At 37.5% G+C, this 19,999-nt stretch overlaps 1 protein-coding gene across 4 annotated transcripts in view; it reads right to left on the bottom strand.

Annotated features, from left to right (window-relative positions):
* Positions 1-19,999, bottom strand: part of dpp6a (dipeptidyl-peptidase 6a) — a 329,725-nt gene that overhangs the window by 210,525 nt on the left and 99,201 nt on the right. The window contains exon 1 of one of the 4 annotated variants that reach the window (XM_074693086.1): positions 12,111-12,414. The exons of the other annotated variants lie outside the window; for them this stretch is intronic. Coding sequence (XP_074549187.1) covers positions 12,111-12,284 — 174 coding nt within the window. The 5' untranslated portion in view covers positions 12,285-12,414. Of the gene's footprint in view, positions 1-12,110; positions 12,415-19,999 lie in introns of those variants that run through there. 4 annotated transcript variants of the gene reach the window in all.

Genomic DNA, 19,999 nt, shown 5'->3' with positions numbered 1-19,999 from the left:
TATCTAAAAAAATGGTAAAATTTCACAAATTATCACATAAATTGAAAAAAAAGGATTCCAAATAGTTGCAATAATTTGCAGAATTTAATAAAAAAAAAGAATATTTGCAAAAACATAAATAATTTGAAATGCAGAAACAACACAAACCTTTTGAACCAATTAAACTTCCAAATAATTACAAAAAAAATGGAAATTGACATTTTTTAATTTTTCAATACTTCTTAAAATTGTTGAAACAATTCTTCCTGATAACATACAGGGGTTATATTGCGTACCTCATCTTTTTTTTTGTTCTTTTAAAAAAAAAAAAAAAAGATCTAAAAAATGCGGCAAAATTTGCAAAAATGCCTTTTTATTAATTTCAAATATTTGCCAAAAAAAATAAATTTGCAAAAATTAATTTTATAAATTTGCTAAATTTTCCAAAAGAATAAAATAATTTCAAATGTTTGCAAAAAAAAAAAAAATTAAAAAGGGAATTAAAGTTATTTCTACTATTTTTTATTTATTCTAAAAAAAGAACTTAAATTTTTTTTATTTATTTTTCCAAATTTGAAAAAATTACAAAACAATTCCAAAAAAATAGCAAAAATGTTTTAGAAGTGCTGCATATTTAGTTTAACAAAATGTTAACATATGATTTTATTTAGTGTCAGTGTCTTAAATCATCAATACCCTCTGTTAGAAAAATTAAAATTTCTTTATTTCAATAATATTTTTTAAAGCTACAGTCACTGCAGAGGAGTCAAAGGGCCACATGAGGCTCCAGAGCCACAGGTTGAGGACCCTTGGTCTCGAACAACAACAGATGATACCAAGTCTTCAGAATCGAACGCCTGCTTTGTAAACTCATCACAGTTACAGCACGGTCAGTTACTGCCACGTTGCATCATATTAAAGTCACCTTCAGTGTTAAGTTGGTTAAATCTGCTGCTCGTTGTTTCCTGGTGTTACAGATTTATCTGCCCTCCCTCCCTAACCGTAGGAACCTTGTGTCCGGTCATAAATAATGACTAAATCAGCGCTCTGGCTCTCTGACACGTAAAAAGGCAGCACAGCTCTTCAGGAGCACGGCTCTTCAGGAGCAGGCCTGTGTGTGCATACAGCTGTGTGCATACAGCTGTGTGCATACAGCTGTGTGCATACAGCTGTGTGCATACAGCTGTGTGCATACAGCTGTGTGCATGTGTCAGGGAGATGGATAACAGCACAGAGCTCCACTTTAAACCCAGCAGAGGAGCCCTTTGTGTTGTCCTCCACCTCCTTTTCTCCACCTCCTCCTCCCCCTGCAGTGAAAACGCTGGTGAAGGGTCCGGATATGAATTCATTTTACGCTGAGATGAAGTTATTAATGCTCCCATCTGTTACCGTCAGCTCGCTGCCAGTCGAGCAGCGGCGACACAAAGCGGACGACAGCACCAGGTGGAGAGCTGCAGACGCCAGCAGAGGAATGAAACACCTCGGTCATGATGGATCACCTTTTTTTAAGGAGTTATCCTGAACCCGTTCTCCTGCAGCTCAGTTTGTTTCTTACACTTCTTTACAAACAGCTTTCAGAGCCTGACAGAGACAAACAGAGAGGAGGCCAACAGCTCCTGTTCCTCTTCAGAAGAGACGAACCGCTTTTAAAGGGCTGGGAACACAGCGTGCTGTTTGTTTGCTTTTTGTCTTCACAATGAAAGGGTTTTAAAGGTTTTTAAAGGCTTTTAAAGGGTTTTGAAGGTTTTTAAAGATTTATTCCTGTTCTGCTGAACTTCTTTACGACATCTTTATCAGTTTTGTTGATCAGTTTCAGAGCTTGTTGCTTAAAAACAACCTAAAGATGAAACAAAACTCACTAAAATATTTCAAAAGTTAGCTTTTAGCTTGCCATTAAGACTTTGTTTTCAGCCCACCTGATAAATGTTTTTTTTTTTACTTTACACTGTTGTTGTACAGGTTTTTCTTCTTCTCAGGGAACAAAATTAGCTATCAACTTCAGACATAGTTTATAAGTTGCATGTGATGTTATTTTCCAACCATTTAATATTTTTTTTTGTTTTTATATATATTTTTTATTTTTTTATATAATTTTTTTATTTTATATTTCAGTGCCAAAACCGATCTACTGTCCATTTTTCTGTAATGCTGATACATTTATATGACAACTTGTTACATTTCTAATGTTCATACCTTTTTTCACGTTATATTTCATGTCAATGCTCATGTCATGTCAACTAGTCTTATTAGGTAAAGAGTTAAATTTAACTGTGAAATCCATCATTTTTTGTCTGTTCATTTCAGTGATAACACACTGTTAAAAAAATATATATTTATTTATTAAAATACTGATAATAATAATAATAATAATAATAATAATAATAATAATAATAATAATAATAATAATAATAAATAAATAAATAAATAAATAAATTAAAATCCAAAATACATAATATAAAAATAAAAATAAAAATCCAAAATATATGATTTATATATATTTTAAAAACAGATTAATTAATTAAAATATTGATAAAATTAATACTTAGATAAAAAATAATAATTATATAGTTATACTAATAATAATACTACTTAAAATAATAATATTTATGATAAAAAATAAAAATCCAAATTATTTGACAAATAAATTAAAATAATAAAAAAAATAATGATACTTCTACTACTACTACTAATAATAATAATAATAATGATGATAATAATAATAATAACAATAATAATAATAATAATAATAATAATAATAATAAAATGTTATTAAAAAATAAATAAAAATCCAAAATATATAATATACAAATTAAAATAAAAATCATACAAAAAAAATGATTAAAGTGCTTATTTCTGACTTTAAATACAGTTAAACTAACCTGTTCATGCAAACAGCCCTTTGAAAAATTTGATGTAGTTTGCTGTGTACATTATTATTCATTTAAGTCTCTTTAATTTCCAATTAAAAATCCTTCTTGGCTTTATTGTACTTCTTTGAGAAGAATTCATGTGATGATGAAGCAAAACACACAAAGTTCAGTCATTATTTTAATAATTATGTTAAACTTTGATTTGATCCCTCATTACTTTGTTAATCCCTGGAGTGAGTGGGATGGGATTATCTCATGTTGGTACTCATCCCTGCTAATTAGCAATAATTAAAGAGGAGGAGGGAAAACATCATATTTCTGATCTCATTCTTTACTTTTATGACTTTTTTAAAGGCTATGTTCCTAAAATGCTCTGAGAAACTATTTATTTGTATTATGGATTAATGTAAACACACACACTCACTCACACACACACCTGAAAGTGTTCCTGCCGTGGCTGCAGAGCGCTCCCTGATGATAAATAAAGCATACAGCCGATTTACCCCCTGCTGGCTGCATAATGCATGGCGGGGGGGAAAGTGGAGCATGTGAACGTGTGTGTTTGATCAGCTGGAGGTGTTTGAGCGTTTGTTGGCGACAGAGGAATCAGGACGAGGACGAGGAGCTGTAAGGGTCAAAAGACGAGAGGACACAGAGTTTCTGTGTTTGTTATTCCTCGACTGCCTTTCTGTCTTTTCCAGGAGAGGAGTCTAAAGAGCCCTCAGCACACACACACACACACACACTCACACACACACACACACTCACACAGATGCCGCCCTGGATGCAGCGTGCAGACTGATGAGTCCATCCCTTCAGTGCCGGTATTGATCGCTCACTCACCATTTGCTCATCAACACAAATTGAGGTAAAAGCTGAGAAACATTGTTTCTGTAATCAGACAGAATTAGAGGAGTAGCACTTCATTATTCTGAACTCATTAACATCAGTTTGCAGAGAAAAGGAGGCGCAGAGAGGAGGTCTGTGTCTGCACGCGGTCTCTGAGCTGTTAGTCTGATTAGAGGCTGTTTGGATTAGAGGCTCAGGACGAAGGAATCGATGTTAGAGAGAAACAAACACAGAGATTAAACATGTGGTGAAACATGACGTTAACTCATGGGTTTGTTTACTGCTGACAAAAGCTGCTCTGTGAGCCTTTCTTTGCTCATTATTCAGAATTAATGCTACATGCTACATGCTAACACGCCTTGAAATGATGACTTTAACAATCCCACAGGGTGAATATTTAGTGTCCTCTTAAACAGGCCAGTGTGCTTCATGCTAAACAATGCTAAACAACAAATTAGCCACATCTGTCAATAAAGCCTGCCACCGCTCCACTTCACCTCCTACAACATCAACAGCCCACCAACTTTCCATGCACCTGTGGCTAACCTCAAGTTTTACAGCCCTGGGAAGATAACTACATCTACAAAAAGACTAATCTGGAAGATAATACAGATTTTAATTCTGTGAGGATGAATTCATTTAACTGACAACATGCTGGATTAATATTCATGACTGATATGTGGCAAGACATTAACAAAAAAACAACAAAAAAATATTAGTTTGGCAATATCATCAAAATATGTAATCAAATATAAGTAATCTTTCAAATATTTCCAAATTTTGAGATTTTTTTTATTTAAAAATTCTTAGAAAAATTCTTCAAATTTATTTGGTTTCAATTTTCTTTTCCAAATGTTTGATAATTTTTTTTTCTATTTTTGCAAATTAAAACCTTTACATTTTTTTTTAAATTACTAAAGTTTCTAATATTTTTAAAATTTGAATACATTTTAGAAATTTCACAATTTTCTTGATTTTTTTTCCTAAGTTTTTGCAATTTTTTTTAATCCCTTTTTTTAATACTTGCAGAATTTTTACAAATTTTTGTAGATGCAACACTTAAATACAAGGGGGGGGGGGTTTCTGCAACGTGCCGCCTTAATATACATGCTTGATATGTGGCAAGACATTAACAAACAACTAAAAATGATACGTTCGGTGACATTATCGATAGGTTATCAAATTAAAGCATTATTCAAAAAAAAAAAATCAAAATATGTGCAACTTTTAGAAATTTGCTTTTCTTTAAAAAATATATATTTTTGAAAATTGAAAACTTTTGAAATTTTGGCAAATTTTTAAGTTTCAAAAATGTTATTTTTTAAATAATTTATTTAAATATATATTAATAATATATTATATATATCAATAATATATTATTTTAAAAAAACATCAATTTAAAAAAAATATTTTCTTTTTTTGAAAGATTTAAAAATTTTAGCAAACTTGTTTAAAATATTAAATTCAAAAAACGTTTTGTTTAGATGATTTTTCACCATATTTTAACTATGTTTACAATTGTACACACTTTTTTGTCTTTATAGTGAAGATAAAGTAGATTTTGTGGCTCCTGAATGACTTTAATCCAGGTGAGCTGAGGAAAAATGGCTCCTTTGAAAGTGAAAGTTTGCAGACCTCTGGGTTAAATAGACACCAGATTAAATATTCAGATTATTCTTGGGGGTTAAATGTCTGTCTGATGATATCTGATGCTAGCAGGGCCAAAAACAAGCATTTTAATGATGATGATCGCTGAGGCTCAAAATCTTAGTTTTAGACAGTCTAAAGGTTCAAACTGGATCAAACTGGATCATAATGTTTACTCTACAATGGTTAACTCTAGTACTAATCAAGCTGGTTTCAGCTGTAAAACTTTGGCTCTGAATGAAACTAACAACAACAAAACAAACCTTCCCCCAAGTATCAAACAGACCACCTGGACTTTTTGTTATTTCACATCCTCCAGTCAGAGATCACGCCTGAAAAGCTCTTTTTCTCTTTTTTTTTAGGAATTGTTTGAATTTTTTTCCTTTCCCAAACAGTATGCTGAATTTATGCTTCACAGCTCTAGCTGCTCGCTAGGCTAACGTGACAAAACTTTCCACAGGGGAAAGAAAACGTTTCATCAGGAGTTACAGTCTGCAGGATCTAATGGAGTCTTCATGGTGTGATCTTTAAAGAGCGATAGAAAAAGCCAAATTACACCTCCAACATCCTCTGTATGTGTCGACAGAGAGCCGAGAATAAAAACTCATCCAGCAGCTCAGCCGCTTCTTTTCTTCATCATGATTATTTATCTCGTCCTGAAACAAATCAGATATGGTCCAGCTTATTAAAAGGCTGTTTCAGAGCTGAGCTGTCTGATAATCCATACCCAGAGAAATACGCTCATTTAGTCTCTGTGTGCATTAATATATATATCTGTGCGTGTGTGTGTGTGTGTGTGTCTGTGTGTGTGTGTGTGTGTGTTTGACAAAAGATAAAAAGGAGAAAGTGTGTCTGCATTAATGCACGCTGCTGGATTTATCTTTTTTTCTCCTTCGCTCTTTATAATGCAGCTGCAGAGCCGTCAGAGCCCAGAATAAGTAAGATGAAAAAGTGTGAAACTGTGGGAATACGTGCCTCACACACACATACACACACACACACACACACACACACACGCACACACACACACACACGCACACACACACACACGCACACACACACACACACACACACACACACACACACACACACACACACACACACACACACACACACACACACACACACACACACACTGCGAGGCTGCAAACCTGTCGCTCTGAGGTGAGGAAAGACGGTTTAACTCTGTCTCCTGGTTTTGGGTCGAGGAAAGGAGCAGAAAACTTTTTATCACTTTAAAGGACCGACAAATCAGCCAGACGATTTAATTGGCCAGAGTTTATCTGATGAAACGCTGATACATTCTTCATTTCTCACACAGTCACACAGAATGATGTCACTGCACCGTTGTTCCACTAGATGGAGCTCTGGACAGGTGGCTTTATAACGACGCTGTGTAATCAACAATGACTCAACATTTCTTCCATGACGAATGACACAGGATTTACGTAGCGTTGCTAAAGTTGTGCTAACCTAGCTTAAGCTCCTCCCTGTCTGTTAAACTGAGCAGATAAAGAAACAAACATCACTCTGTAACAAGAGTCAACACATTCAACATGTTACACATTTCCTAATGGACAAGAAACAATACAGAAAACATAGTACTAGCTCAATGCTAACGTAGATGGCAAATTGCACTCATATGCTATCGGTTAGCAGTTTTATTGATATAACTTTTTCACGAATTTGATATTTATTTACTTATTAACTTAATAAAATGTTGACAATGAAGTATAGAAAAAAATAAAAAATTGACACTTTTGTCAGGGTTATTTAATCGTATAATCAATTATAAAACAAAAAGGTAAACACTTCAGGAAAAAATGTTATAAAACAGTAAATTGTTTTACCTGTAATTTATATCTTCGTTGCTGTTGGAGTTCTGGATGCAAAATACATTTTCTAAATGTTTTATTTATTTATAATGTAATAAATGTTATGATATTTATTATTCATATTTTAAATTTATTTTAAATATTTATTTTGATTTGTTTTTAAAGTTAATCAGCTGATTAATTATTTATCCAATCTTTTTTCTATCAAATATCAGAATCAACATCATTTTTAAAAATATTTGTATTTTCATTTATCTATTTATCTATTTTATGTATTTATAGATACATTTATTTATTTATTTATTTTCTAATCTGTTTTTTAAGTTAATCAGCTGACTAATCAGCTATTAGAATTTCTCTCTGACAAATATCAGAATCAAATTTATCGTATTTAATTATTTTATTTCCATTTATCTATTTATTTATCTATTTTATTTATTCTTTTATTTATTTTAATTTGTTTTTAAAGTTATTCGGCTGATTAATCAGTTATCAAAATCACTCTGTCAGATACCAGAATCAACATCATTTTTTAAAATATTTTGATTACCATTTATCTATTTATTTATCTTTTTATCTATTTTATTCATTTATCTATTTATTTATTTTCCAATTTGTTTTCCATGTAAGTCAGCTGACTAATCCGTTTTTAGAATTTTCTCTGTCAAATATCAGAATCAACATATTTTTAAAAAAATATTTGAATTTTTATTTAACTATTAATTTATCTATTTATTTATTTACTTATTTATTTATTCATTGTTTCAAATTTATCTTTTAAGTTAATCAGCTGACCAATCAGATATCAGAATTTTCCTCTGTCAAATATCAGAATCAACATCATTTTTTCTTTTATATTTGTATTTTTATTTATTTGTTTGTTTATTTATTTGAATTTTCAATTTATTCTTCCCAAATATTCTTTTTTTTTTCAGACATGAACACATTCATCAACACACCAGCTCCTTAACTGACACAGGTTCATTCATCATTCACCTCCAGCTCCTTAAGACAGAGGAAGACCCGCCCCTTTCACTGCTCGGCCAATCACACGGCTGCATGTTTTACACAGGCTCTCTCATGCACTCTCACACAAGGAATCTTTATACACAGGACGAGGCCTGGTTTAATGTGACAAACGTTCCCAAAGATGCAAAAAAAACACGCCAACGAACCCTGAAAAAGAAGAGTCTGTTTGATGTGATCGTAATGAGTTGTTGCAGCAGCCGGGGAACCATCATCATCATCATCATCAGAAAGGATTTCAGACTGAGATCACAATCAAATGTATTGACAGAGCGGGATTACGCTGGAAATGGAGAGTAAGTTGAGCTCAGTCCAAACACAAAGAGATAATGAGATGTTTAAATGCACGGCTGATCTGAGGGAGGATTAGTCCTGATGTGGAGCTCACACACACCGATCACACACACCGATCACACACACCGATCACACACACCTCTGTGTGTCATCAACACAAACTGGTTTGTTTTCTAAAAGCACAGCGCTGACTCTTATTGAAGGACTTTTTAACTCTTGCTCTGTGCTTTTACTTCTGCACAGGATTAAAAACTTCTCTCCGCTCATTTTGGGGAATTAAACGTCAGCGTGTGGAGCTTTAGGCTGATGTGAGTTTAATCTCAGAGGGAAACCAGAAAAAAAAAGAGTAACAGGAAGAAGAAACACCGTCAGAGAGACGTTGCTGGGGAAACAAAAGCTTCACCTGAGGAGGAAGGTGAACTGTCCTGACGGAGAAGAAGTGCTGAGTGAGCAGACGAGCACCGACGGGTGGATGGAGCTCTGAAGTGGCAGGGAGGCGGGGAGGCGGCGTGTTGGCTGAATCAGTGGATGAGCTCTTCATCCCAGTGGGCTCAGAGTCTCATCCTCACAGCGTGACGCAAATGTCACCTCCAGCACACGCTCGTTAAGGCCACGCAGCTGGATCGGCGCCAGAGCCGGGCCTGACATTCAGAAAGAGCAGGAGGCCCAAAACACACCGTCTGAACGAGGAAGCGGAGGTTTCATCACCATCATCATCATCATCATCACTCTGCGCCTCACTCAGAGCTCTCCACGTCCAGCAAAGCTGACCCCCCACCGCTCAGGCTGAGGAGCAGGGACCATACATCACCGTTGGTATTGATTTCAGATTATGTCGGAGTTCTCTGCTCCTGCTAACAAAAGACAGGACCACCGGTCAATAACGCAGCTCATGTTATATTCATGTGCAGCTCAGAGTGTGTTTTCACCTCCTGCTCCTTACTGTACACACACACACACTGCTGCAGCACAGGTTAGCACGCCACACGCCACACCTGGAGGATGCTGCAGCTGAATTAAAACACAACCTGAGACTCACTGGACTCCTGAGAGAGCTGAGGTCTGAGAGAATCAGGAAATGATGTTCAACCCTGAGTTTTTCAGCCTAAAAAAGCAACTTTACAAATGCTAACAAAGCTAACAGCAAGTTTCTTACACTTCAAAACCAACAGCTCCCTCTACTGTTAGTTATTAGTATCACATCTATCATTAGTGACAAACTATGACTGAAATAAAACTTTGAAGCAAAGAAAAAGCATGTTGGTATAAATTTCATGATCCAAACTCTTAAACACAAAGCTAGCTGATGCTAACGCCAGAAAGATGCATGCCTTTAAAGGGGACGTATCATGCTTGTTTCTCCTTTTCACTATGTCAGACTAGGATGCCTGTAAAGCATTTCTGCCCTCAGTACAAGTCATTTAGTTCCTTCATTGCCCCACGATAGCGTTCTCAATATCCTCATTTTAGGCCATTCTGAAGATCTCGTTGAAACGCTCCGTTTGGAGAATGACCTCCAGTAACCTCGCAACGTCACAGCCCTTTGTGCTCTGATTGGTCAGTTCTATCAGAGGGGCAGAGGGGGTAGAGCCAGGGGGTGGTTTTTGCAGCATGGCAGTATTTACAAAATCGCCATATTGGATGGAGCAGACCGAGCAAGTTTGCTGTTTGCCAAAACTTCACCGTAAGGCATTGATAGCAGTAATAAAATGGCAGAGTGTAGGATACGTCCTTTTGTATTGGACCCTGAGTCAGACCCAGACGGTTCTGCAGCTCAGGAGGAAGAAAATCCACCTGGACACAGATCATCTCAGGATGCTTCAGCGTGGTGAGTCAAAGCGGTACTGTAACATGTAGAGTTTATACGTGGAAATATAGGCAGACTTCACCAATAAACTATTTCTATAACAGGGCTCCATCCTGCTCCTTCACTTTTCTCTGTCTGTTTTATCCATCATGCTGAAAGTGTCGTCTAAAGATCGCCTCTACCGTCAGTTCCTCACTATGTTATTACTATAGGTTCACAGTGCATGTCAGAACAAGCAGGCAAATATCACAGTCTCACAAGTATTACCACGTCTGCTAAAACTACAGTGTTTTAACTGCTAATTCACCATGTAAAGCCGAGCTGCTCAGCAGAGCAGAGTCCCTGCATCCAGCTCTCAGTCAGTCGGCTCTTGGTGGGTGTATCCCTCGGTGGCGGTTGTGTGACTAACTGACATCACAGAGGAGGAGCTGCTTTATCTGATTACTCCAATAAAAAGAAAGGATCCTGTCGTCACGAAGGAAAAATACGATATCTCATTTTTTGCAAATTCAGGGGGTGAAAGGTCTTGTTTTCAAATTTATTATATTATATGTAAGTATTAAATCAGGGATCAGCATCATATGTCTTCTTTAAAGAGCTAAGAGTTGAACTGCTTTATTTCACTCTTTAGTTTAAAAAAAAATGATTTCAACTCTGAGAGTACTTCGTTTTATTTTGCAGTTTTGTTAATTTCTTTGGAAACAAATCATAAACTCAGAGAGAGGTTTGTGTTTTAAGGTTAGTGATTGAAAAGTATTTAAGGTATGCAAAATGCAGTATGTACATCAAACTCTAGGGGCAGTGTAAAAGCAGAAAGTTTGCAAGTTTTGCAAGTCTAGAGTGATCCACAATAACGTGTCACTGCAAACGTGCCCGTCAGAGACGCCGGAGAGAAGTTTGGTTAGCATCATCAGGGGACTGTTACGTCTGTTAGAAAGTGTTAGAGAAACTGAGACAAGGCCTAAACTCAGAAATCCTGCAAATCGAGTAAGTGCACAGTTAAGCCCATGATGCAAAGTCAAACAGCAGCTGCAGGAAACAACTTCACGAGTCAGGAGATTAAAACTCCTGTGTGAGCAGGAAACAGGCTGAAATCACCCAGCACAGAGTCTGAGCTGTTATGTACCAGGTGTAAGGGGAAAATGTGCAGGTTGCCTTTTCACAGTAAACACATCAACTCACAGAATCCCACAGTCGGGGGAAAAAACAGCCTCAACAAAGCCAATATATCCAGCGCAGCCACAATGGGGTGTTTAAAAAACTCCAGAGTGAGCAGAAAATGAAAGCAGCTCCACAAAAAGCGGTTTAGCTGAGTTAATGTTTCAGCACCATGGAGAGCGACAGCAGCGGGTAAATCCGCCTCAGCACCGGGGACAGCTCCACTCACAGGGCGGGAAGTTTCCGGTCTGAGTGTTTGGAGACGGTAAACTCTCAGGAAGGAGGAGGAAAGAGCAGAAAACACGGGTTTAAAGGAGGGTTAGAGAGCAGAAAGGGAGAGTGACCCTGCACGGAGGGTAAACAGAGGAACAGAGAGCGGGAAAAGCTGCCGCGTGACTCATTTTAAGATGAGCACGTGACCATCCAGACACAGCCTGTGTGTCTTTGCCGCTCTTTCTGATCGATTCATGACAGAACGACGTAACCGCTGCGTCACTTATTGACGTCCAGGGCGACCAATTGAGAGGATGACGCACAAGTTTTCAAACTTTGACTTTTAAAGCAGAATTTATCGTTAGAGAGGTTAAAAACCAGCATGAAGACGCGTGAAGCTGAGCTAAAGTGGAAGAGGTGACGGTTGCTTACGTCCTCGTCCTCGCTCCGCGCCCGGAACGCAGCCTGGAGCCGGGGCTGCGTGCTCTCCGCCGGCCTCTCCCCGTCTCCCGCACCGTGCCCGAGGAGATGGCTCGCCTCCGGGGGCTTGGGGAACGAATTGTTGGTGTTGATCTTCCCGGTGAATCTCTGATACAGGGACGCCATTTCGGCTTAATGTCCCAAAGAGGAAGAAAAAGTCGAGAATGATCCGCTGTGAATCGATAAACGAGAGGGGAAAAGTCCGGAGAGGTCACTGAGAACTGCTTGTGCTGATCTGATTAGACGATGCTCGAGTTGGGAGAAGAAAAAAAAAAACGCGGATCACTCCTCAGGATGCACGTCACGTCCTCCCAGCCTCACCGATGCTGCAGCGGCGCGGTTCGCACACTTTCCCGCTCTGCTTCGTGGAGGACAAAAAGCACAGCTCCTCTCCTGATCCGGATCCGTCAGAAACAGCCTCCGCCGCGCAGAGACAGAAAGTGGCTGCGGAGAAACGCTCCCTCCTCCTCTGCTCCTCTGCTCCTCACAGCTCCAACACCTCCAGGAGGAAACTTATCATGACTTTGCAGATCCGGAAAGCCAAAGTATCTGTGTTAGTTTCCCTTCTTTGCCTCCATTTGGGTCCATGAGGAGACACGCCAGGCAGAGAGCAGAGAGCAGGGTAACAGCGCCCCCATGTGGAGGTGGAAAGAGAAGAAATGGCACAGTTTGAGGAGAGATGGATCATAAAATAAGCAGATTAATGTGTCTGACATCATTCTGAGATTTAATCTACTTTTTCTCTCCTCCATCTCTCAAGGTTGAATGAGGGCGGTGACAGTGATCCTCATTTATCGTCATATCCACACAGACTCAGTCTGAGCGCGCTGGAAGTTCACAACCCACAGGAAAACTGAGGGTGAATAAACTCTTAGCTCATTTTGAAGAATACAGTGAAACAAAACTCAACTTTCACCTTCACTCATTCACTTCCTGTCCTCTGTAAACAACAGTTAGGCTTTAATATGATAATTATCTTCAGTCAGGTGAGGATGTAGGTGATGTTTTGCCACCTACCAGGGGCATGACAGACTTTGTGAAGCATCAACTCTCTCAGTTATACAAAAAAATAATAATAGGGATATTAGCCAATATTTGGCATTTGAAGCATATTAGCATCTGCCGTTTTTCTGAAAACATTATTGCAGAGAACTTTTCTGTTTTATTTAACTTTTTAAAAAATGCTGCTGAGCCTGGGAGCCATTTGATAAAAAATATGCTTTAAGACGTTTTAACAAAGTCAAGTGTTGAGGTTAGTGTTATTCAAAATTTGAATGCCAAGATTTCTATTTTTATCAATATATATATATATATATATATATATATATATATATATATATATATATATATATATAATATTTTCACTTTTACTGTAAATAAATATCTGCTCCAAGTATTGATTATCAGCCTCCTTGACTAATGATAATTGGTATCTTCTGAGTTACACGTCGTCACCATACTTCCTGTGTTATAGCTCATTAATGTCCCTGCTGCACTGAAAACCACTTTCTCAAAATAAAAAACATCATAACTCCTCCTCGCTTGTTGGTTAACTTGTCCTACTTTTCCTCAGCTTCACCTCCTCATCTCTCCTCCTCCTCCTCCTCCTCCTGGGACTGCAGCAGGAAGCCACAGCTAGCGTCAGTCATGAGGGATTGGTTAGTCTGAAGTCACTGGTTACACTTTAAATTACCGAACAAGACGAAGAAGAAGATCCCACTTTTTAACATCTCACGCTTTGGTCCAAGGGTGTTCAACCTGTGGCTCTGGAGCCTCATGCAGCTCTTTGACTCCTTTGCAGTGGCTCCTTGAAGCTTTAAAAATATTATCAAAACATAGGGATTTTAATATTTTTCTTACAGAGGCTGTTAATGATAACAACACAGACACTAAGTAAAATCATAATATTAAATTTGGGGTAAAAATGCATCACCTCTATAAACAAAGCTTTTAATTTTTTTGTAATTTTTTTGCATTTTTTTTTTATTATTTTTTGGGACTTTTTTTGTTTTGTTTTTTTTTTTGACATTTTTTGCAAATTAGGAAAACGAATTCCACATTTTTTGAAGATTTTTTTTACGGAAATCCCTCTTTTTTTGCAATTTTAGAAAGTTTTAACAATCTGAAAATTAAGCAAAATTTTGAAATTGCATTATTTAGGTTTTTTTATGACATTTCAGCTATTTTTTTGAAATTGTGCATATTTTTTAAATTTATTTTTTTTAATTTTTCAATTTTCATTTTTTTTTTAATTTCCGACTTATTAAAATTTCATAAATTTTGCAAATTTATAAAATCTATGACATTACAAATTTATTTAAAATAAAAAACTAAGAAATCACATGTACAAATTTATAAACACAAAAACTTCTCCTTTAGATAATTATTCACCTGATTATACACTTTTTTTGTCTTAATTTGAAGATAAAGTAGATTTTTTGGCTCCTGAATGACTTTAATCCAGGTGAGCTGAGGAAAAACGGCTCTTTTAAAAATAAAGGTTGCAGACCCCTGCTCTGGTCAAACAGCGTGATCAGAGGTTTAATTCCAGGCAACAATAGCAGGAAAGATGATTTATTCAAATACAAAGGCCTGTTTTTACATCAGTGTATTTCCATTGAAGTTGTGGAGCTAAGATCACAGACGACACAGAAACAATAATCACAGAGGAACCAAACAAAACCAGACACGACTGACGCTCGGTCACCAGACAGATCAGACATCTCATAGCTACAAAGGTTTTCAGTAAGTAGAGAAAAATCGGTAAACTTTGGTGGTCGTTTGTGGCCACGCCCACTGAGTTACAAAAATACTGTGACAAATTTTTGATTTTTAATGTGTCTGGTTCACAGAAAATAAATTGTAATCTGTTTAGAAGAAAAAATGTGGGACTAGTTTTTTCAAACACCCAACAAACAAACCCTATGAATCATCAAAATCCAACATTTAACGCCTTTTTTTTCAGCTAGGGGGCGCTGTGGAGCAGGTATCAGCACAAAAACACTGAAATCACAAGTTTTTCTCCACAATTGAATCTTCGGAAAGATTTAATGAGTTTCCAAGCACTTTTATTTGGGATGAAATAGGAAACAGAAGATGAAGATAAAGGTCTTTGTCATCTTGCGGTTGAGCTCTGACTCTAAAAAGAATAAACATAGATTTAAAAATTAACCCAAAGAATAACAAAAATGAAAAAAAAAAAAAAATTAAAGAAGCACCAGATCACAGAGCAGTGTGCGGATAGTTGATTTTACACACACGAGGCAATGAGCCAATCAGAGTCTAGAGACGTGAGGCTGGCAGCTGGAGCAGCCAATCAGATTTTGAGGATGGTTGGCGAGTTGGACACGCCCCCTCTGCATTCCTTTGAAGTTTTTTAAGCACAGACCAAACTATTTCAGTGGTCTCTCTCTGTGTGTGTGTATGAAAAACACGTTCCTTAGCGCCTTTTTGGGAGCAAAACCCTCACGGACAGTGAGCTTTAAAACCTAAAAACCACCAGTTTTGGACCAAATGTGGTGAAGAAAGGCTGAAAATCGTCCTTCCTGAGAGGTTTTTGTTTTTTAAGTTCAGGGTTCCTGCTTTAAAAAGTTCATAGTCCTCTTTAGGAAATCACAAAGAGCCTCCTCGTCGTTATTGAACAGTTCACAGAAAAACTGATCCTGGAAAACGTCCAATTAGCTGCTACAGAGAGCAGAGAAAACCACCAAGAAATTCAGTTTCAGGACTCATTCAAAACTGATCCAGAGTCTGCTAATCTGCCTTCACAGACTCTGTGACGCTGAGGATTCTGGGACGTCAGACCCTCCTCCTCCTGAGCCTTAAGCTCCGCCTCCAGAAAACCTCCACAGCCCACCTGCAGCAAACCATCCTGCAGCTACCGTCCAATTACAGAAACACTGCATGCACTCACACACACACACACACACACACACACACACACACACACACACACACACACACACACACACACACACACACACACACACACACACACACACACACACTGACTCTTGTAAAATATTTTCCATTGATCTCTGAGCAGGTTTCACAGAAGCAGAAAGAGAAACCTGCCACGAGTTTCTGAGCATCAAATCCATCTCCGAGTCCGGCTCAGCAGCCAGGGACGCAATTCAATCTGCAGCCACTGGACTGATGAGATTAAGACGAAGAGGAGGAGGAGGAGGAGGAGGAGGAGGAGCAGGGCGGGCAGAGACAGATCTGTCAAACTGCAGAGACGCAGAGAGCAGTGGAGCTGAGATCAGGATCTCTCTGTTCAGACTGAAGCAGGAGGAACTTCCTGCTCTGACGTCTACTGACGAATCCCCTTCCTGCAGCACGCCGTCACATCCACATGACCCAGGTCAGAAAAAGTCTGAACATGATGATACAAAGAGAGGAGGAGGCTGGAGAGGAGCAGACAAAGAGCAAACATCTCTGACCGAAGCAGGAGACACCAACGATTCAGCTTCTTCAGATGTTTCAGATTTTTCCTCGTGGAACAAAAACAGACACAGCAAACCAAGCCCAGTGTAAAGACATGTTTTCATGGCACTTTAGAGAAGTTTATCAAGTTTTAATCGGCCAAACAGACACTTAAGTGTGTTTCGCCAAACAAAAGGGCAGATCAGTGGACATTTCTGCACACATTTGGCCCTAAAGAGAACATTTAAGCATGTGTTTTTCAACAGTCTGTCCATAGGGGGAGGGGCAATTGTTAAAAACACACGCTAAAATATCTTACGGAGAGCAAAACCTGAGCTTAAGTTCCCAAATGGAGCATTAGCGCCCTCTTGGTTGGGGAACCACTCTTCACGGTCTGTTCAGCTGGTTAACACATGATGAACATGTCTTAAGTTTCTTAAAAACACACTAAACTTAGCGTCCTCTTCAGTGGCGAGAACAGGCTGTACACGCCTTTTTAAAAAGTCTGTGCACACCACACAAACTTTTAAAGAGATATCCAGAAATTTCTCAGTGCCTGCCCTCACAGAGCAAAAGGTGATCCAACAGTGAGCTTTAAAACCTGAAAGTGACCAGTTTTAGACTAAATGTGGTGAAGAAAAGCAGAAAATCCACCTTTCTTGGAGGTTTTGGGGATTTCAGGTTTTTAGTTTCCTGTCTTAAAAAACCCAAACCAATATTGTGATTAAGTATGCAACTTATTTACTGTTTTTTTTTTTTTTTTTTTTTTGGGGGGGGGGTTATCTTCTTGCATAAATTGAAACAATTAACATATCTTTATTTTACTTCTATAATCACAACAGAATACTGATTGATTGATTTAGCTTCAAGCCTTGTAGATGTGTAATAAAATTATCATTAAATATTTTAAATAAAATCAGAGAAGGAGCAAAACACTGTAGAACAACAGGCCTGGGATGAACAATAATATAAAAAGATAAATATTAATCCTCTCTTCTATGAATCTCACACTAAATAAATTGCAGAAATGTAAAAAAGACCAAATCTCTGGATCAAACACTGAAATGTGTCAACATGTGGAGTGTACTGTTTTACAAAATGAAAAAGAAACACAGTGTTAAAATCTTACTGATCTCTTATTAGTAACAAAACACAAACTAAAGTAAATGCACTTTAATTTTTTTATTTCATTCTTTATTTTGTTTTATTTTATTTATTTATTAATTTTATTTATTTATTTATTTATTTATTTTGCAATTTTAAAACTGGACTCTATTGCATTGTGATGTTGGTTTAAATTTGATTAATTGTTCAGCCTTACTGTGCATGAGGACTTCAGCCTCTGTGCACAGTTTGCATCACTTAACCACAAATGTGCACAATTCAAAAGCTCACATCATTAAAAAAAAAAAAATGGCTGAAGAGTGTGACTGAAGTCTTCGCTTTTGTTACACTAAACGTTAACAAAGGTGAAGTTTTATCTTTCTTATCTATGATTTAATGATGTAAGAATGTCCAGTTATGAGTGAAATGAGAAGAAAAGAGAGATATTTGTGTTAAATTTGGGTTTAAGAAAAAAGAAATGTCAGAAACAAGGTGCTGCATGAAAGAGATGAATAAAAACTGTCTGTTGATGCAGAAGCAGAGTATTTGTGCTTCACTCCCTCCTACAGTCAGCTTTTTGCAGGAAACAGAACGATCATTTCAGGGGTTTTTTTAGAAATTAAAAAAATAACTTGTGCAAAAACTTTTGTATGCAGCCTGACTGCAAAAAAACACAAGACAAGAGGAAGAAAAGAAGCTTCAGCTGCAGCTTTTGTCCGTGCACGACGCAGATTGCTCCTCTGATACTGTGAAAAGTTCAGTTAAAGGTAAAAACAAAGCAGCAGCTTAAAGTCCAACACTTAATCACATTTCATGGAGGAGAGTCAGAAACTGAGGGTGCAGAAAGTCAAACACTGCCACCTGGTGGAGGAACTCAGCTTTGTTTGTGTACAGTTGTTTCTGAGCTGCTGCAGATGATTAAAGTCACAGTTTGTCTTTAAACACACACACATCCTCTTCACACACACTCCTCTGACAGATACTCTCTCATTTCCAGAGCCGTCCTCACCAAGACCCCGTCCCCCCTCTGGATCTGGACCACTTCAGACCACTGCAGTCTCTAAACCCTCCATCTTTAAACCAGGTAGAGCAGGAGGAGCTGATGTGGAAAGGTTTCAGGGAGCAGAGTCAGGACAGTCTGAAGCTTTTCCAGGAGCTGTGCCGGTGCCAGCGTGTTTCAGGCTGTCAGACAGTAATTAATGCCGCCTGTAGGGAGCGCTCAATCATCCTGACCAGCTTTGAGGAGCATGAATTAAACAACAGGATCGATGGGTTTGATGTGAGAAAGACGCTGCAGGTCACAGATCAACATTTAGAGGGTGGAGTCACTCAGATGACAGGAGGGATGCTGGATTTCCTCTTTTTATTTGGACTCTCCAACCGAGTCTGCAGAGGCAGCTGCTGTTAGCTTCAGTCTGAAACCGTCTCTGGACTCTGGAAGCTTCTGATGAAGCTCTGTGTGCACAGTACGTCTGTTTTATTCTTATTACAAGATGAACATTTGCTTCAAACTCGTCACAAAACTCAAAATGTTTTCATGACGAAGCAGCACCTGTGCACATCGACACAAACAGCCCCAGCCTCCTCTGTCCCTAAGGTTCATGGAGACGTCACAGGTGAACACTGAGGAGCTCTAATCTTCACTGAGACACACACACACTCTGCTGTGTGCCGTGTGTTTATCCAAATGAGCAAATAGAGCACATCTGCTGAGTAAACACAGGGTATGGAGGCCCAAAATGGTCATGTCGTCCAAGAAAATTTCAACTTTTTTTTTTTTTTTTTCATCGTTTGGAATAAAAAGTCATTAAATATCATTTTGAATTTTTTTTTATTGGTTTAAAATATTTTTAATACTGAAAATCTTTTTTTTTTTTGCTTTGTTGGTTGTTTCTGTAAATTTTATAAATATCTGTTAAATATTTAAATATGTTATTTATTTATTTATTAATCATATTTTTATTTTTATTTTTTGCTTTACACAAAATAAATTCCAACGTTATCCCATTTTCTCCAAATAGGCCTGCTTTTTTCCACTTTCTGTGAGTTTCAGAGAAGAATTAAAGCTTCTTCACTCTGATTTCTCCCGTGTGTTGCTTGGTTATCCATACAAGCAAGTAGAGCACATGTGCTGCATAAATGCAGGGTATGGAGGCCAAAAGTGGTCATGTGGTTAAAAAAAATTGGTATCTTTTGTTCTGTTTTTTTTTTTTTTTTTATCCCCCCAATTAATTTCATATTGTTTGGAATAAAAAAGTTTTAGATGTCATTTAAAAAATGTTTAAAGAAACACTTAAAATTATTTTAATACT

This window comes from Halichoeres trimaculatus, unplaced genomic scaffold (assembly GCF_033239565.1).
Source record: "Halichoeres trimaculatus isolate MK-OKI-2021-1 unplaced genomic scaffold, fHalTri1.1 fHalTri1_scaffold_18, whole genome shotgun sequence".
NCBI lineage: Eukaryota > Metazoa > Chordata > Actinopteri > Labriformes > Labridae > Halichoeres > Halichoeres trimaculatus.
Note: the sequence above shows the minus strand (reverse complement) of the source record. Positions and strands in the feature narration are given on the sequence as shown.